A 17,498-nucleotide genomic window follows, 5' to 3' on the forward strand; every position below is an offset into this window, starting at 1 on the left:
TTTTATTAACCCAGAGTACACTCAAAGGGTTTGGAAAACCCTTTTGACTTTCATTTCTAATCTGTATAGGCCTATTAATAACCAAATTTATTAAGTTATGACAGTTTGAACTGCTTAACATTTCTTAAAATTTCCTTCTTGATCTCTGTATTACCTCAAAAAGCAAGCTATCCACTAATGGTCTGTTAAACATAAATAATCAAATCATGCATTATGTATATTTAATACCAATAAAATACAATATATAATCAACATTGTATAACTAAAATTATCAAGCTCTACTTGAAAGCCTTAAAAATTACTCTGGAAGAATTAAGCTATTTTATTTAACATGTAATAGATAGTTGGCATAAAGCAAAGTTTATGTATTTAGTTTTCTCATATTCTATCGTATTTCCACAAACCATTAAGATATAACTTTAGGTATTTTTCCATCAGTAAGGCCAGATATAGATGATTTTTTTTTATAGTTAACTGAAGTTTTAAGAGGGTTTAGACTAAAAATCAGGTACCATTTAGTCATAACATGATATAAAGACCTTTAATCAGGAAAAAGATTTTTAGCATTATTGCTTAAGTCTTATAAACATGTTGACGTTTAACCAAATTGATACCTCTCCAGTCTTGTTTCCTTTACTCTTAAGTCATATTTTTTGGCAAATATACAGGTAATGATGTAATTTTAAAATAAACTGTGAATAAATTCTGATTTGTTGGTCAGTGCATATAGTTTGCCCCCACTTTACCTAGTATATTCCTCCTGGAAAAAGTGACTGTCCCACATGAAAAAAAAAAAAAAAAAAAAAAACAACACAGAGCTTTATTTCTTCCTTGAAGATTTTCAGGTATTATAGGAACAAAAAAGTCCATAAAGAAAAAAAAACTGGTTAAAAATTTGACATTTTCATCTTGCTTTACTAATTATTGGATAACAGAAATATAAAAAAATGTCCCTTATTATTTCTTTGTTTAACATAATAATAATACACTAAGAAATACAGTAATTACACTCGAGCTATTTTCTGGCTTCTTCAAGTAAGGGACACAACTATGATTCTACCAATGAGGAGATATGAATAATCAGTCTTATGGAACACAAAAAGATAAATTGACTTTGGCTTTTAAAAACAAAAACCTAACGTGACCCTGAAATGCCTGATTCAGCAACAAAAAGTTACAGCTGCAGGCCACCACTTCACTACACAGAATTCTGAAAGAGGCAACAGCCCTCCCTCAACCTCAATCTGTGATATCTTCTTTTTATTCTGTTTTTTTTTTCTGCTTTTTGGTTGTAGACAGTTCAAGGCTTGCCAAATGCTTAGGTTCAGCTTTTTTCATCTCAATCTCAAGCTTTTCTGATTTCAACTTCGTTCCAGTCATAGTTACATAGCTCTGTTTTACATCAGTCACACTCTATACTTTGACATTTTGATAAAATTCCTTCTCTCCTTCAAATACAATGTGTACATTTAACGATGTACTATGAGCTTCTACTCGACTAAGTTCTGGAAGTGAATTTTTAGCATATACTGAAATGGTGACTTCACCCCCAGTCTGATGCGTTGTGTCTACATGGAACAACTGTTTTCCCAGCACCCTTTCTAGTCCACATGTGTTTCCCTGTTTTACATAAAGCCTTCTTAGGCTAAGACTGTTTTAAAATCGGAGGTGTTCCTTCTACAACTGCTCCAATATTTCATCCCCTCATGGAAAATATCATTCCTCCAGAATGATATACACAGACTTCTTCTAGACTCTGTAGACCTGATATGTCTTTGGACACCCTCCACTTTTACATGAGTTCCCAATCTTAATTTCATCACTGTCATCTTCTTTCTTATTTTCCTTCATTCCCAGACCATAATTTAAGTTTATCAAGTTCTTGTTTTAGGGAGGCAGATTTTTTTAATGACATATTTTAAACCAAATATGTCATTGGTTCACTGGGCTTGGCCTTTTTATTGCTTCCACTGGTTTAGGGGCTTGAATTATGGGCTCCTGAAATTTGGGTTTCAATTCAGATAGTTCTTTCGTTTCAATAGTCTTGACTTCAGACTTGACTGGCTCAGGTGGCTTCTCGATATTATGTCTACCTTTTGTACAGCCCACCATGCTTAAAAAAATCAGAAAAATCGGTTCTTTTACAGCAAGTCCAACCCTTTAATGCATCATTAAAGACTGGAACACCTGAGTGATATGTGCAAGCATCACCCGAATTGTTCTCAGGGTCAAAGCACTGGCCACAGTCCCTATTGTAACAAAGCACGGCCCTCTTCTCCTCCCACCATTACAGACAAGGACCAAACACTAGGAACCGCAAGACTGTGCGACTAACTCTGCTGTAGCAAGCACTGACCTGATGCTTAGGGCGGCTGCAGGCTTCCTGAAACCACCGGTTTCCGGGTTGTCTTTTTTGTTGTTGTTGTTTTATGCATTTATTTATTTTATTTTATTATTATTATTTGGTTTTTTAACTCGTCTGCATTTATTACTCTTTAAAGCAGAATGTTGACTTGGGTACTAATATTTCCATTCAAGTTACTTTTTGAACAGCTTTGTAATACACCTGTTGAACCACGATGCAAAGAAAAGACCACTGGTCTTTTAAATCAATGAAAGCAAGCTTGTATCGTGTACACAAGGAAAGCTGGCCACCATCGATGGTCTCTCCCAAAACCGGGATAGAGATCAGCCCAGCTCTCAGAAAAGGTTTATATAGCACAAAAAGTTACAAAGGGGGATGTCTTGGGAACTTACAGCTAACAGGGTTTTGGCAATCATAACACAAGGGCAGAGAGCAGATTAATGATCCACATGCCATGATATTTCAAGGTAGGGAGTAAATTCAGATCCCAACATCAGAATTTATGAGATGCTGCTGAGGTTTCAGAGAGGATTGTTATCTGGTCAAGTAGACCCAGGCATGGGTGAGTTCAGAACACAGGGAGGAATTCCAAACAAGTTTAGAAATCTCAGTAATTTATAGTAAAACAGAAATGAACTTTTCATGACTTTGTGACGAGATGGCACCCAATCTTAAAATGGAATTAGGCTGGGTTTATCAACACCTAAGGGAGGATTAAGCTCTGTTTCTCTAAATACTCAAGCCATTTTAACAAATATTTTTCTTTTAAACATCAAAGTCTATCTTGAAACACTTCAGGGAAAAAAGATTGGGTCTGGTCTACTAAGAGATACAACTTGGTAGCGAACACTTTGGACCCAGGAGTTAACGATAGGTTACATGTCTTAGAACAAACATCTCAACCTGTTAAAATAAACCAATGTGAAACTAGAAAAACCATCACCAGCTCTGCTGTAGTGCCTAAAGTATCACAGTATCACTTAAAAGTACAGAGAAATCTTATCTCCCCTTTAAGTAGATATCGTTATGCCATACAGATTTTAATAAATGTTAACAAAAACAAAGAACAAAAAAAAAAAAACTTTGAAAACATATCAGTAATGAAGGTAAAGTGGGGGACACACGTATGAGTGGTTCCTCAGAAGCTTAGTCTACTTCTTCCATGCGTGATGTGTCGTCATCTCCTTCCAGGGGTGGCATCTCTTTGGTTACAGCAGCCTGGTGTCATCGGCAGTGGGATCATCCTCATCAATACCTAGACCAAGTTTGATCATCCTGCAGCTCCTGACCCAAACTGCAAGCATGCTCTATACATTTTGGCTGCCAGTGTTTTGTCAGATATATGTGTTGCAAATATTTTTTGTAGTCATTGCTTGCCTTGTAATTTTCTTAATAGTATCTCAAAACAGAAGTTTTTATTTTGATTTCTTCAGTGTATCAATTTTATTTTTTATGATTCATGATTTTTGAGTCCAAAGACATCTTTGCCTATCCCAATATTGCAAAAACTTCCTTTTAAATGTCTGCTAGGCTTAAATTTTACATTTATTGATGATCAATTTCAAGTTAATTTTGGTGTATGGTTTAAGGTAAGTGTTGAAGTTCTTTTTAAATGAATCACCAGTAGTATCAGCACTGCTTGTTGAAAAAGATCATCTGTGCTCCATTGAATTACTTTGGTACCTAAGTTAAAAAATCATTTGGCTACTGTTACATAGTGAGGAATTTTATTGGCATTTGGCAGGGAACAGTGGCCATTAAGCAGAATTGACAGGTCTGTGGGTTTTGGGGGGGGAAAGAGACATCTCTGGATCAAGGGGATGAATCAAGCAATTTCCAGAAGGTGAGCCTGAGCTGGCTGCCAACTCACAGGCTCAGCAGGGGGCTGTTTTAAGGCTAGAGCCATTTAGAGGCAGCTGTGATGAAGGATGGAAATAGAGATCCCATGTGTCTGGTCACTATGAAGTCTTCTGAAAGGTGACAATCTTCCCAGGAGCTCCTGTGTGGTCACCCTGCTTCTCTCTCTTGGTCTGCCTATTTCTGCCCCTGTTAACTTGCCTCCCCAGCTTAGCCTCAGGCATCAAAAAGGCTGCCCTGGCTGCTGTGACTGCAGGCCTCCAGTGAGGATTCATGAGAAAGAATCTGTTGACCAGCACTCCCTAAAATCCCACGGGGCACAGGCAGTGAGCATAGCAGATGATGAGTGGCACCCAGGACTAGGCCCACATTAGTCACACTTTGGTGTCCCAAGTCTAGACCCAGACCTCTGAGCATGTCATGCTCACCATCTACCCAGCCAGAATCAGCTCTGGCTTCCCTCTTGGACATTCCAAGTCCTTATTTCCTGGAGAAACTCTCAGTGGGGGAGAGGACACAGGGATTCAGGACAGGACCCTGCAGATAGGAGGGGCAGTGCTAAGAGGAGGAAAAGAAGCTGGTTAGACATAGTAGGGGAAAAGAAATGGGGGTCTGGCCTGGCAGCCAACCTGTCTCTGCTGTGCCTGTGTGTCCAGCTATGAGCAGGAACATCTAGTCCTTGTATCTGGAAGGTGCCTCCAAGGCACTCCCAGGAGAGTGGCCATGCTCCCAGCTTTAGTCTATCTGCCCAGATTCCAGATCTAGAGTGGCCTCTCCCCACTTCTCAGGGCACTTGGTCAGCCCGACTCCTGACCCAAATCGTTCCTTCCCCTGCTTGCTTGTCCTTCCCTGCTTGGGAGTCTCAAGAATGTGAGCCCAGGGCCAGGGCCCAGTCTCTCCCCTACAAGGGAGCAGGGTTCTGTGGTCATCTGGCTGCCAGGTTCTGGGTGGTACTCATGAGGTTCTAGGGTTATATAGTTTCCAAATGGCATGCAATTGTTCTCATTCTCTCCCCTCTCAAACTGTCTGAATCCTGAGGCCTCCCCAGTCCCTACCCTCAAAAGGTCCACTGGATTTTGAGAGCGGTGGTGACCTACACCTTAAAAAAAGTCCAACAGTCTCACAACAAAATGTTTAGAGTGAATATCTATGGTTTTCAATGTAGCAGGGCTGTGCTGAGTACTTTACACATGTTGACTTCTTTACTTCTAACAGGGAATCTATGAAATTAGTACTTTTACCATTCCTGTTGTACAAACAAGAGACTAAGGCCAGTGGCTTATCCAAAATCATGCAGCTAAGTAGGAGGGCCAGGATTAAACCTAGGTGACCTTGGACAAGCTTGACCTTGTCCATTGAATGTTGATCACCCTGCACACTGCCTCCAGGGACAGGCAGATGCCTGAGTTCAACATCAAAATGGTTCTGAGATTCAGAGTACTGACAGACATTGTAGCCTGCAGTCTGTTTAGTCCCCATTTCCTTTAGGGAGGCCCATAAGCCACCAAAGGAGTCCAAGGCAACACTTCGGATTAATGGTGGAGCTGAGGGGTATGTGCCAGTACTTTCCAAGGTTGGACCAGGGTAGGCTAGGGTAGTAGGTTTCCACATAAGCTGAAGGACATGGAGACCAAATGCCAGAAAGCAGTTGTCAAGCCCTAAGGATGATGCTTTCTCCATTCTTGGGCTTTGTTCTATAGGCAGCATGGAATTATTAAAGGTAAGAGATAACCAGACACCAGAAACAAGGATGCTGAGGGGGAAGTCCAAGTGCCCATCCTGGTGGCCTCAGCAGGGGGCCACATTGCAGGGACAGATGTCAACTTCTCACCTACTCAGCATCATAGTCTCATATGCACATTCATAGACACACAGGCTGTCTTTGGAGGAGACCATGGAAATGGCCTCTTGAGAGGCCTGGGTGTGAGGAAGCTGAGAGATGCTGGTTGTCTCCAGTTGGAGGTACTGGGGAGGCCTCATGAATACCACAAGTGCTGTTGAGTAGAGATGGAAAGGCCTTGTGTACACAGAGGGAAGGTGCTGGAAGAAAGCCCATAACTCATTGGCCTCCACAGAGGGATCTGGGGCAGGAGACGTGGTGGGTAGGAGCATTTCAGTAGAAGCCTGAAGGCCAGGTTGAAGAATTTATTCTGTAAGGATGGGGAGCCAAACCTCCACCCATCTCTTCCACACCAGTCCAATGACCACTGTCCCAACTCCGAGGGGCTCTCCCTGACCCCAAAGTTTATGCCAACACCTCTTCACATTCCAGGAGGTAAGGATTTCTGAGAAGTAACCCAAGACACACCACCTTTGGACAGGTCACTGTGAGTTTCTTATGGCCCTCATTAGTGAAGTGTGTGTGGCCTGTTGCTTCCTGTGCTCTGGGGCTCCCAAATAGCTGGTCTTAGGTTTGCTAGGATCTGGTAAAAGTGGGTGGGGACAGGGAAGGAAAATGTCTCTCATTCTGCTCCAGTGCCCATTAGGGTCTCCATCCTGTAAATTCATTTCCAATTCCAGGTTGTTTGGTTATCAGTACTGTAATCAGGGAGCATTTACTGAGCATTTACTATATGCCAGGACATTGGTACTTGCTGTCTTCTCACTTAATCGTCACACACATCTACCGGAAAAGACCACTTCTTTCTGAGATGAATAAACTGAGGCTCTGAGAGCTTAAGCAGCTCAGCCTAGAACACCCTCCTCTTACTGGTGTCCCAGTTTCCTGTGGGGATAGATAGTGTTGAATGCTGGTCCTCTATGTTAGTCAACTCCACCATTGTGATAAAATACCTGAGGTAAACAATTTATAGGGAAAGAAGATTTATTTGGCTTATAGTTTCAGAGGTTTTATCCCAGAGTTAGTTATCTCCACTGCTTTCGGGCCTATAGCAAGATGGTGGGAGTCTGGCACAGTAAAATGCCCATGGCAACCAAGAAGCAGAGAGAGAGAAGATGAGGGGTCAGAATCCCGATATCCCTTCAAGGTCACAGCCTCAATAGCCTAACTTCCCTCCACTAGATTCTACCTCCTAAATATTCCACCATTTTCCCTTACCCACGGTCTGGTGACCATAATTTTAACACATGAGCCTTTGAGTAACGTTTATCCAAACTATAACAATCCTCACCCAGCCTGGGGTGACTGCTGGGAGAAGGTATTCTGTGGTGGTCTCCTGGCAGACACCCCTCTTTGCAGTCCTGTGCCTTCAGGTAGGGCTGAGCTGGGTAGTCACCAGCAGAGATGATGAGCACATCCACCCTGGTCTTTTTTCACCATAAAAAAGTGCAGGGAAATGGAGCTGTCTTTGCTGCAACTTTCCTAACATTCTGTGCCCTGAACATGGGCATAGGAACTAGTGAGTCCAGATAGTTGGGGCTCGAGACCAGCTAGTTCTTGCTGTGGAATGCCTGGTGAAGGGGCAGGTGTGTGCCAGTGGGAGGGTGAAAATCCCCAGAGCAGCCAGCCAAGTCTTAGGAGCTTGTGTCAGAGAGAGGCAGTGAGGGAAAGAACAGGTATCTCCTGCTCTTTTCCAACCTTCCATGATGGTGGTCTCTCCTATCTACAAAGGTGGTCCACTGGAAGGCTGGCTGCCCATCCACAGGATCTGCCAGGCATTCATGTGAACTGTCTTCCTCTTTATCCAACTGATATTTTTTCACCCCTTCTCTGTTCAGAAGCCCTTTGCATGCATGAGCTGTGGCTCCCAAGAAGTCCTCTGTGCCAGCCAGAAGATCCACCGGCTTTGCACAGGACAGAAACCCTGATGAACAGTGACTTAAGCAGAGAGGGGCTTGTTTTTCTTGTATTGCCAAAGGCAGCTAAAGGGACTGAGCCAACCCCTGTGGTCCTCGAGTTTCTACTCCTCACTCCCTGGTCTGTGCTTTTCCAGCTCATGGCTGTCTGACACTTGCTGCACTTCAAGGTATCATGTCCAAGTTCCAGGCAGGCAGAAGGACAGGATGGCACCTCCAGCAGATACTGCATGGGTCACAGCCATGCTGTGTAGCCACATCTGTCTGGCGCTCTGGGGTGATAAATGTTCTAATGAAACAGAACTGGGATGATGCTTTCAGTGAGTAGGAAGGGAGAATCAGCAGCCATGTCTGTCAATACTCCCTGGTGCACTGCCAGCAGAAAATTATTGAGCCTCTGAAGGTGCCATGAATATTACTTTTCTATTGCTCTTATAACAAATCACCACAGATTTGGCAGCTTAAAACAACACACATTTATTATCTCACAGTTTCTGTGGGTCAGGAGTCCAGTGTGACATGGATGGGCCTTCTCTTTAAGGCCTTGCATGGCTGAAGTCAAGGTGTCTGAAGGTCAGCTAGAAAAAGAATTCACTTCCAAGTTCATTCAGTTGTTGGCAGATGTTAGTTCCTCACAGTTGTACGACTGGGGTCTCTGGCTCCCTTCATCTTCAAAGCCATTAACAGCACATGCAGTTCTCCTATTTTAAATCTCTCGGACTTCTCCTACCACCACATCTCTCTGACTCTAGCTAGAGAAAATTCTCTGCTTTTAAGGGCTCATGTGATTAGAGTGGGCCCACCTAAATACTCCATGAAAATCTTCCTTTTTAAAGGTCCACAACCCTAAATACATCTGTGAGGTGCCTTTTGCCATGTAACGTAACATATTCACAGGTTCCAGGATGAGGACCTGGGCTCTTTGGGGGGTAATTTGCCTATTGTCAAGGAAATTGATCAGGAAGTAGGCATATAGCAATGATCAAAAAGAGACTGTTCTCCCCTTCATGGGATTTGCTGCCTAAACATGAAGCATTAACTCAAATAGAACTATGGAGTCAGTCTCAGGGGATAGGACAGGTGCTGTTCTCTGACTGAACCAGGGGCTCTGGGGGCTTTCGAAAGGCACTAAGGCCACATCAAGGTCTGCAGGATAAGCCAAAGTCCAATGAGGGTCAAATTTCACCTCAGGACCAAGGCTTGAGCCAGAAGTATGCCTTGAAAGGACAGTGTGCCATGAGGGAGGGTCAGGGGAAGCTGGCAGGAACTAGGTCACACAGGGCAGGGACAGTACTATCTCTAGTATCCAAGGATACTATTTAAATCACTTGGTCCTCAGAACACTAGGTGGACACTATTGTCATCCCTAAATTATAGGTGGGGGAAACAGACTCAGAGAGGTTAGCCAAATGTCCAAGCTAGTAAGAGGTCTATCTGGGAACTGCAGTACCTGCTCAGATGCCCTTCTAGGAACAGCTGGGGAGGGTAAAATAGATGACAAATGGCTCAGAGGCTGTCCTGGTCAGGAAATAAACCCCTATGCTATGTTAAAAACCTGAAATGCACAGTGGCTCACCTACAGGGGCAGCTCAGTGCTTGCTGGTGAGGCTCTAGCTTGTCATTCACATCCATTATCACAGAGAATAGGTCAACCAGATGCTGGCTCTCCAATCTTCTGCTTGGAGTCACTCAGGTCACTGCTCACATTTCACGTGGCAAAGCAAATCAAGAGGCTAAATCTTCTGTCTGGGGACTGGGAGAGACTCCTCCCTCCAGGAGAAAAAGTTTACCTCAGAGGTATCACAGCAGTGCAGGAGAATGGCAATGCCAGGTAGCATACACTAGGTGGCAGTGGGGGTGGGCAGAAGGGAGGACAAGCAGACAGTGGAGAAAGTACATTTCACTTTCAGGGAATCAGGTATGGAAGGAAAAGTCACGCACTTAGGTTTGGACATAGGCAGCAGGAGATGCCGCCTTGGTGGCTTTCAGCTGCTGGGGCTAGATGAACATACCCATTTGGAAACATCTCATGGAGCATCATCAATGCATCAGTAATCATGGAGCCATGGGCTCAGGTTAGACTGGAGATGTGACAGCCAGAAGGGAAGGGCCTGGGGCCCAGCTGGAGGAATCAAACTTATGGGCTATTTGCACAAATGGGTCATGGGGCTTCTTAACTGGAGGCTGGCTGGTGGCAAGTAGGTCTCACAGTCACTGTGTCCTTGATGTAAAACAAGGCCATCACCAAGGCTGGTGTGTGCTAGTGCCATCATAACCGGATTGTACCTGTTAAAGAGATGGAAGATAGCTAAGTCCTTAGAAGTGCACAGCACCCTATCAAGGGCCTGAGAGAGGTCAGTCATGGAACATGGAACCCTAACTGGGAGGCCTCCTAAGTGTGGTAGTAGGAGTAGTCACTTAGAAATGGACTCTTCTGCTCAATGATAGCAAGGTCTGCAGGTTCATTCTACCTTCAGCTGCTATAGCCAGAGCCCTAATGTAGTGGCCCTAATTCTGTACTCTTTCTGCAGTGTCATAGCTATAAACCTATCCATTCATTCAACCGTACTTAGTCAAGGTCTCCTGTAGGCTAGGCACCTGTCAGGTGTTCTTTTGAGCTTACCATTAGTGGAAGAGTTATACAAAACCCACCAAGGGCTCTCTGACAGGGTATCCCAGCCGAATCTGACTAGGGTGGGGCTTCTCTGAGGAGGTGAAGTTGCCTGGGAGCCCTGGGATTTGGGGTTTGCCCAGTTTAGCGGTGCACCCTGAGGCCTGGAGCTGAGCTCGTGTGGATTTCATTCTCTGCTCCTTTTCTTTCACCTGGCGGCCTCCCAGCATCCTCACCCACCTTGAAGACCAGGGGTGCAGGGAAGATACCTGGATGGTGATTTGGAGGTGGCAACCCCCTCCCACACAAGCAATGGTGTGTGCTCCCTCCCCATCTCACACACAAAACCGACGTGCGGGACTGCATCCTTTGGGGACAGTGGTCCAGGAGACTCAGGACACACAAGAGCTCAGTGGGGGTGGGAGGAATAAGCTAGGCTTCATCTATTTGGCCGAGCCCCTGGAAGGCAAGGGACCATCTGTCCCGTCAACCGCCGCGTACCCACTCCTGGCACAGTGCCTTTGAGTAAAAGTGTCTAAGTGAAAGGACTAAGAAACGAGGGGAGGAAGGAACAAGCAAATTTCTGGCGCCACATGAAGAACTGCAGAGAGCGGGTGCGCAGGGATCTGTAGTCACTGCAAAGGAGCGCAGCTTCTGGTAGAGCACGATTGATTGCTGGAGAAGCGGTTTGACCCGCCTCGGCTTCCCGGGGACGGGGCGGAGCCTCAACCGTCGGTGACGTAGCCCGGAAAGACAGAGCCTCAGCTTCGCGAGGGTGGAGCCTGCAGTCGGTGGTGGCGTCACGAGAGGCGGAGCCTCGGTCGCACCAGGGGTGGAGCTGAGGCAGTCACGTAGCTCAGGTCCCTGGGCTTTGGCCATAGTGCGTGTGGTTTTGTGCTTCTGCTCCAGTCTCACCGTCTCTCCGCCATCATGCCGATGTTCGTCGTGAACACCAACGTGCCCCGTGCCTCCGTGCCCGACGGGCTCCTCTCAGAGCTCACTCAGCAGCTGGCGCAGGCCACCGGCAAGCCGGCTCAGGTTTGCCGGGAGGGGACAAGATAAGGGTGTACTCGCTGGACTGAGTGGACCAGGGATGGGGAGCGGGTAGGGGAGAATGATGGTCTGGAGTCCGAAGTGGACACCTGGGGTCCGGCGTGATCGTTTTGGCGGACTGACCGCGCCCTTCCTCCCTCAGTACATCGCAGTGCACGTGGTTCCGGACCAGCTCATGGCCTTTGGCGGCTCCAGCGAACCCTGCGCGCTCTGCAGCCTGCACAGCATAGGCAAGATTGGTGGCGCGCAGAACCGCTCCTACAGCAAGTTGCTGTGCGGCCTGCTGGCCGAGCGTCTGCGCATCAGCCCCGACAAGTGCGTGGGGGCGCGGAGCGGGAGGGGTGCGCGGCGTGGGTAGTCCCTCCGGCCCCCCACCCCCTTCGGCCCCCCAACCCCCATCTGCCCCCCCCACCCCGCCCCCACCCCGGCCTGCTCTTGGAGGTGTTGCAACGCGCTGAGCCTGGTTCCCACTCCCTGCAGGATCTACATCAACTACTACGACATGAATGCGGCCAATGTGGGCTGGAACGGCTCCACGTTCGCCTGAGGGTGGCGGCGTCCTGGATTCCCTTGCAGCGACCCTCCCCACGTTCTGGGCCCTACTCCCGCTGTGTTCTGTGCCTGTTCTCCCCCTGCCAGCTCCACCACCGGGAGAAATAAATGGTTTGGAGAACACAGAGCTGACTCGGCTTCCCTGACTTGCGAAGGACGTGCAGGCATTGAAAGGGAGCTGAGACCAGGCTGGGTGGGGTGGGATGGCAGTCATGCTGTTCGGGTATCCCTTTGTCCAGCCTTTCCCTCCAAATTCTTTGTCCCTTTTCAGTTTTTTTTTGGAGTGTTGGGATGGGGAGAGGTTGGCATTCTGCCTGGGGCCACAGACTAGAAATCAAACACTAACCAGTTTTCAGCTTTGCCCTCCCTGGGGCAGGTTCACTATTTTGGTTCACACCAGAAAACTTCTCCAAGGGTGACCCAATGAGGTTCTGTGAGTTGGGGTTGGCCTAGATGAGGAAGGAGAAAGGTTGGGATAAAAATCTGATTGCCTAGGAGGTCAGTGGGGCCTGGGACTTCCTTAGCCCCGTCTTCCTCTACCTTAGAGATATACAATAATTTGCTGAGAGAAAGTTTCCCCTACCTAGAGTAATTTGCTGCCTGGTCTGTTATCCAGTTTCTGGAAAATTGCTTATTCTGGAACTTTGAGACAGTGGTTCACTTGTATTGGGCGGGGGGTGCATAGAATGCAGAATTCTAATTATATTACCCTTTCCATGCCCAACTCTGCCTGTCCCCCTCAGATGCGCAAGCACATCCCACCCACCCCCTCAACACACACACACACCAGTTCCCAGAGTAAACACTAGGCATGGGAAGCCCATTGGTACCATTCATGTTTTATGGTTGTGATGGCTCTGGAAAGCCTTCAAGTGGTCTGTTCACCCTACTAGGACAGCAGGGCATGGTTAAGAACAAAAGCACTGTCAAGGTCCAGTATGACTAGGAGCTCCTAGCCCTGGAGGAATCCTCTGGGGAGGGGGTGGTGGTAGGACTGCAGGCAGTGAGTGCCTTTCCAAGGTGGCTGGATTGTCCTGCTGCTGCTCCCTAGCTGGTTGTCTTGGGGTAGAAATTTCTCTTCTGCAAGCCGGATAGGTCCAGCCACTAACACTGGGAATTCATCACATGGCTGGAGCTGGAGCTGGTTAGTTAGGGCCAGGCTTATGTCTTCCTTAAAGAGAAGGGCTGTCCACTTTACCTGCACTGTCTGCCCTTTGGGAGAAGTCAAGTCTGTGACAGCAACTTACACAGAAGAGCTCACAAACCCCATTCTTGGGGGCTCACTCGGAAAAATTTGTGTTGGCTTAAGTGTGAATCCTGCTGGCCTTAGGTTGTTGAGACCTCCTTAGCTTCTATCAAAACAAGGACATTCTAGATGGAATGTGATTTTTTAGAACTTTACAAAATCTAAATGAATTTGCTTTTGAAAACTGAGGGGCTCTATTGAGAAGGGGTGCTGCCTTGGCCCAGGAGCCCCTTACTTTAGTTCTGACTGTGGGAGTGAGGAGCAAGCCTGCCTTTGAACAAACTAACAGGGACTGCCCTGTGCATGTACAGAGAGGCAGTACAAGAGGCCTGAGGTCTTGAATGAGCACAGGCTCCTTCCTTCCTGGGCATAGTTGCCAGGGGCCCAACCCATGCTGTGCCCACTAACCTTGCAGTGACCTGTGTGTCATTAGTGAACACCCACTAATAGGTGGGGCAGAGAACAAGTCATAGGCAACTTAAGAACCACCCCAACCCCAGAGGCAACCCAGTCTGTGGGTATTATTCCTATGGATGCACATACTTTTCTCCCTCCTCTTCTTCCATCACAGCCTTCTTGGCAGAGCCTGCCTGTGCCTTCTGCCCTTGCCAGTTGACTAACCTGCTGTGTTTCTCTTAGTCTCATGAGTCTTGACCCTGGGGCATGCACTCCCAGTCCCCAGAAATCTCAATCCCCACTAAGTCCTGGACTGGAAGAGCAGTGGGTTGAGAAGGGTGATGTTTAGGAACAGGAAGGAGAATCAAAGCTCAGAGGAATCTGAAAGTGTGTGATCCATCTTGGGGTGAGGCTACTGTTACTTTTGGGGAGAGATTCCTTTTCCATAAAGGTTCCCAAAGCAGGAAGGAAGCTCCCCCGCCTATGGCACCCCTAACTGTGAGGGCCTTGCTCCAGCACCCCTCAGTCTCATTCTGTCCTCAGTGAAAGGGACGTGAAACCCATTTCTGCCTCCATACTGGGGTAGGTGGAGAGTTGGCATGACTCCTGCTATACCCTAAGGTCCCACTCAGCAGGCAGGCTGGGGCCTCCCTCTTGGATCTGAGCACCTGCTGTGTAGCAGGCTTCCTTCTCTCCTTGGCCTTCTTCACAGCTCAGCTCAGCCTTTCAAGCCTGGGAGCTTTGCTCAAGCCCCTTAGTTCCCAACTCAGAACCTTTTTTCTCTGCTTCAGGCCCTGCCCCACATGGCCTGCACTGAATTCATTTGCTTGGGCTCCCCTTCCTGCCCTTTGATACTCAGTCTGCACCATAGCGAGCAGGGACTCAGTACTCCACTAGCTCTAGTCCAACTCCCTCATTTCACAGATGAGGACACTGACCCCAGGTCCCCTGGATGTGCTGCTGCTAGGCTAGCTGCCTCTTTTTGCTTCAGGGCCTCACGTGAATTAAGGGTAGGGGTGGGTTTCCTCAGTTAAAGTTGGAAGTCTCTGAGGGCACAGGAGGCAGGCAGGGCCAGCTGGACACTTACCTACTAAGTGAGAGTGGTAGGGCTAGGGCTCTTTTCACTCCATAAATGGGTGAATTTTGAGGTTCTAAAGCTGGCTGGGGGATACACAAGGTGGTAGTTCCTTGGAATGCAAGGAAAAGGGGCCAGGGACCTGCATTTTCATTCCTACCCACCATATTCCTAATTTCTCTTACTAATAACTGGTCCTATGTGCTGGGGAAGGCAGCTACTACATCCCACCCTCAAGCCATACTTAAGCCTCCCCTGAGTTCCCCACCCCCTGCCAGCCACACTTTCTCCAAAGCATGAACTCCACAGCCCACTAGATGACTGGATCCCTTCCTCAAACCCCAATAACTGCCCAAGGCCTGTGGGTCAGTCTTAAAAAACGTTGATTTCCAATGACACTTCAAACCTTGAGTTTGCATAGATGTGGATGGGGCCATCTTTTCCCCCATCGTTTCTCCAGTGCTGCCATGTCATCTGATGAAGACCCCTTACCTACAGGATGACCCCAGACTATCCTCATGGCTACTATTTGCTACCAGTGGCCCACTCTGGCAAGCCTAAAGTCTGATTTTGTGGGTGCTGTTCATTCTGCATGGAATGCCTGTTACCCATCTGCCTGTGTGAGCCCCTGAAGTTACCCAGGCCCACCCCATGCATGTCTTTCTGGTTTTGGAGAACACTCACAAATTCCTTTGCTTCAGCCTAGGCCCTGTTAGCTGGAGTTTCTCTCTATCTCCAGCAACCCGTGAACTTCCAGAGGGGCAGCACCCAGCTCTGTGATCTCTGGGCTGCTGACCCCAGGGGACTCTTGGGGCTTGTCCATTATGGAGAATCCAACAATGTAGACTCTCCCTTAAGCATCCCATCCTGCACACCTCCACCAGGTAGGCCTTCATTGCAGAAAACTCACCACCCCTCTCCCAGACCCCTTTTTCAGGCCCTGCCACCACCCCATTTCCATCCACCCCCAGCCAACTCCCTCTAGGAGTCTGATCTCTGTGAGGTCAGGATCAAGTTTCTGCTCTGTTCCCTCTCCAGGCCTCAGTTTCCCCCATCTGTGAAATGAAGGGATTCACCAGATGTCCTTTCTACATTTCATTCAACCATGAAGGCGTGACAGGGACATCTCACACCCCAGAAGCATCACTAATCTGGGAACATGGGAAGGAGGAGAAATTAGGTGATATGGGCCTGTACTCAGGTCTTGATAAATTGTGAAATCCCTCATTCACCCTTTCCTCTGAAGGCCCTGTTTTTTCCTGATGTGCCACCCTTGATAGCGGTGAGCAGGCAGGTGGGAACAGACACAGTGAGGGATGTGATAGGTATTTTTGACTCCTTATGGAGCAGGAAAATTCAAGGAGGCTAGTGCAGGGCAGGGTGGAGGCCCAGAGGGGAATAAGGGCCTCTGTGAGAATGTGTTCACTGCAGATCCTCACCCCTACCAGCCCCACACTGGAGGATTCACCACTCTCAGGAACTGGAGGGCAGATCTGGTGGTTGGGGCTACTCCATCGCCTCTAAACAGTAGGTAAAAATAGAGCTGACCCTTTAGATCAAAGCAATTTCAGTTGTCTGGGAAAGGTCTGTTGATCCCAGGAGCTTAGGAATTTTCCAGAGTTTCTAGGGTCCTGATAGTTTCCTTATCCTTACCCTACCGGGAAGCTAAGCATAGGCCCCACAAGACTGTTTCAGAAAAGCCCTCTCTTGCCATTCAGTCCCATTTCCCAGGAAACAGTGGCAAAGTCAGGTCCCAACCCTCCAAATTTCCCTGTGTGAATTCCGGGACCAGAGTCGGGACACACACAAACCCACCCATCAGTAGCTTAGATTTCTCCTTCTGGTGAATGAGGAGGGTCCACTTTATCTCTGTGTTTAATCCTGTGTAAAAGAGATAGAAATTGGCTTTGTCCCTTCAGTCCTGGGAGCCTCTGCCCTTATCTGGTGACCATGGAGTCTGGGACTCATAGTCTCACCCCCAAAACAGCCAGATAGGGCTCAAAATCAAAAAGCTACCAATGAGGTCTCATTCCTCCCTGTCCCTTGTTAACTTGGTTCTTTTATACCTAATTATCTTCTCTTCTCATGTTAATAGGCAACATATTCATATAACACAAATTCAAAACATGCTCCAGAGAGAAGGTTCTGTCCTCCCACCTTTCTCCATGGGGTGATCTGCCTTCAAATTCTTCCAGAGATATTTTATGTACATACAAGCATATATGTATAACATCATCCCCAGTCCCAGCTTTTCTCAATGGTAGCATATTCTATACGTGTTCTGTACCTTACTCTTTTTACTTAAGGATCTACCTCATTACTGAAGACTTTCCAATATTTCCATGCAGGATGGGTTATGATTTTATTTAACCAACCCCTGCTCATGTACATTAAGCCAGTTTTCAGCCTTCTGCTCTTTGTTCTGCCATATTGAATTTCAGGTAGGGTAAATTCCTAGAGGTACATTGCTTGCTCAAAGGTGCTTCTGTTTTAATAGGGATAGATTTTCCTCTTAGAGGTAGGTTTAGATTTAGAGAGGCATGGGAGTCCAAGTTTTGCCATTTGCCTATCTGATGGGGATATGCTT

At 47.1% G+C, this 17,498-nt stretch overlaps 2 protein-coding genes and 1 pseudogene across 2 annotated transcripts in view; 2 read left to right on the forward strand and 1 right to left on the reverse strand.

Moving 5' to 3' along the window:
• Slc2a11 (solute carrier family 2 member 11) overlaps window positions 1-3,687 on the forward strand; it is a 29,218-nt gene extending 25,531 nt beyond the window's left edge. Inside the window, exon 12 of the mRNA XM_076865687.1 lies at window positions 3,557-3,687. Coding sequence (XP_076721802.1) covers window positions 3,557-3,624 — 68 coding nt within the window. The 3' untranslated portion in view covers window positions 3,625-3,687. The remainder of the gene's footprint in view (window positions 1-3,556) is intronic.
• LOC143412019 (cysteine and histidine-rich domain-containing protein 1 pseudogene) lies at window positions 1,240-2,781 on the reverse strand (annotated as a pseudogene).
• A 7,744-nt stretch (window positions 3,688-11,431) lies between the features above and the next one.
• Mif (macrophage migration inhibitory factor) lies at window positions 11,432-12,319 on the forward strand. The gene is made up of 3 exons (XM_076867334.1): window positions 11,432-11,627; window positions 11,785-11,957; window positions 12,123-12,319. Exons 1-3 carry the CDS (start codon window positions 11,520-11,522, stop codon window positions 12,187-12,189), a joined length of 348 nt encoding a protein of 115 aa, XP_076723449.1. The 5' UTR covers window positions 11,432-11,519; the 3' UTR covers window positions 12,190-12,319.
• Window positions 12,320-17,498: the final 5,179 nt, after the last annotated feature.

The sequence above is a fragment of the Callospermophilus lateralis genome, chromosome 1, assembly GCF_048772815.1.
Source record: "Callospermophilus lateralis isolate mCalLat2 chromosome 1, mCalLat2.hap1, whole genome shotgun sequence".
NCBI classification, from domain to species: domain Eukaryota; kingdom Metazoa; phylum Chordata; class Mammalia; order Rodentia; family Sciuridae; genus Callospermophilus; species Callospermophilus lateralis.

Coding starts and splice junctions, on each gene's coding strand:
- Mif (XM_076867334.1), top strand. CDS start 11,520: ATGCCGATGTTCGTCGTGAACACCAACGTGCCCCGTGCCTCCGTGCCC. Junction 11,628..11,784: donor CCACCGGCAAGCCGGCTCAG/GTTTGCCGGGAG, acceptor TTCCTCCCTCAG/TACATCGCAGTGCACGTGGT. Junction 11,958..12,122: donor CTGCGCATCAGCCCCGACAA/GTGCGTGGGGGC, acceptor CACTCCCTGCAG/GATCTACATCAACTACTACG.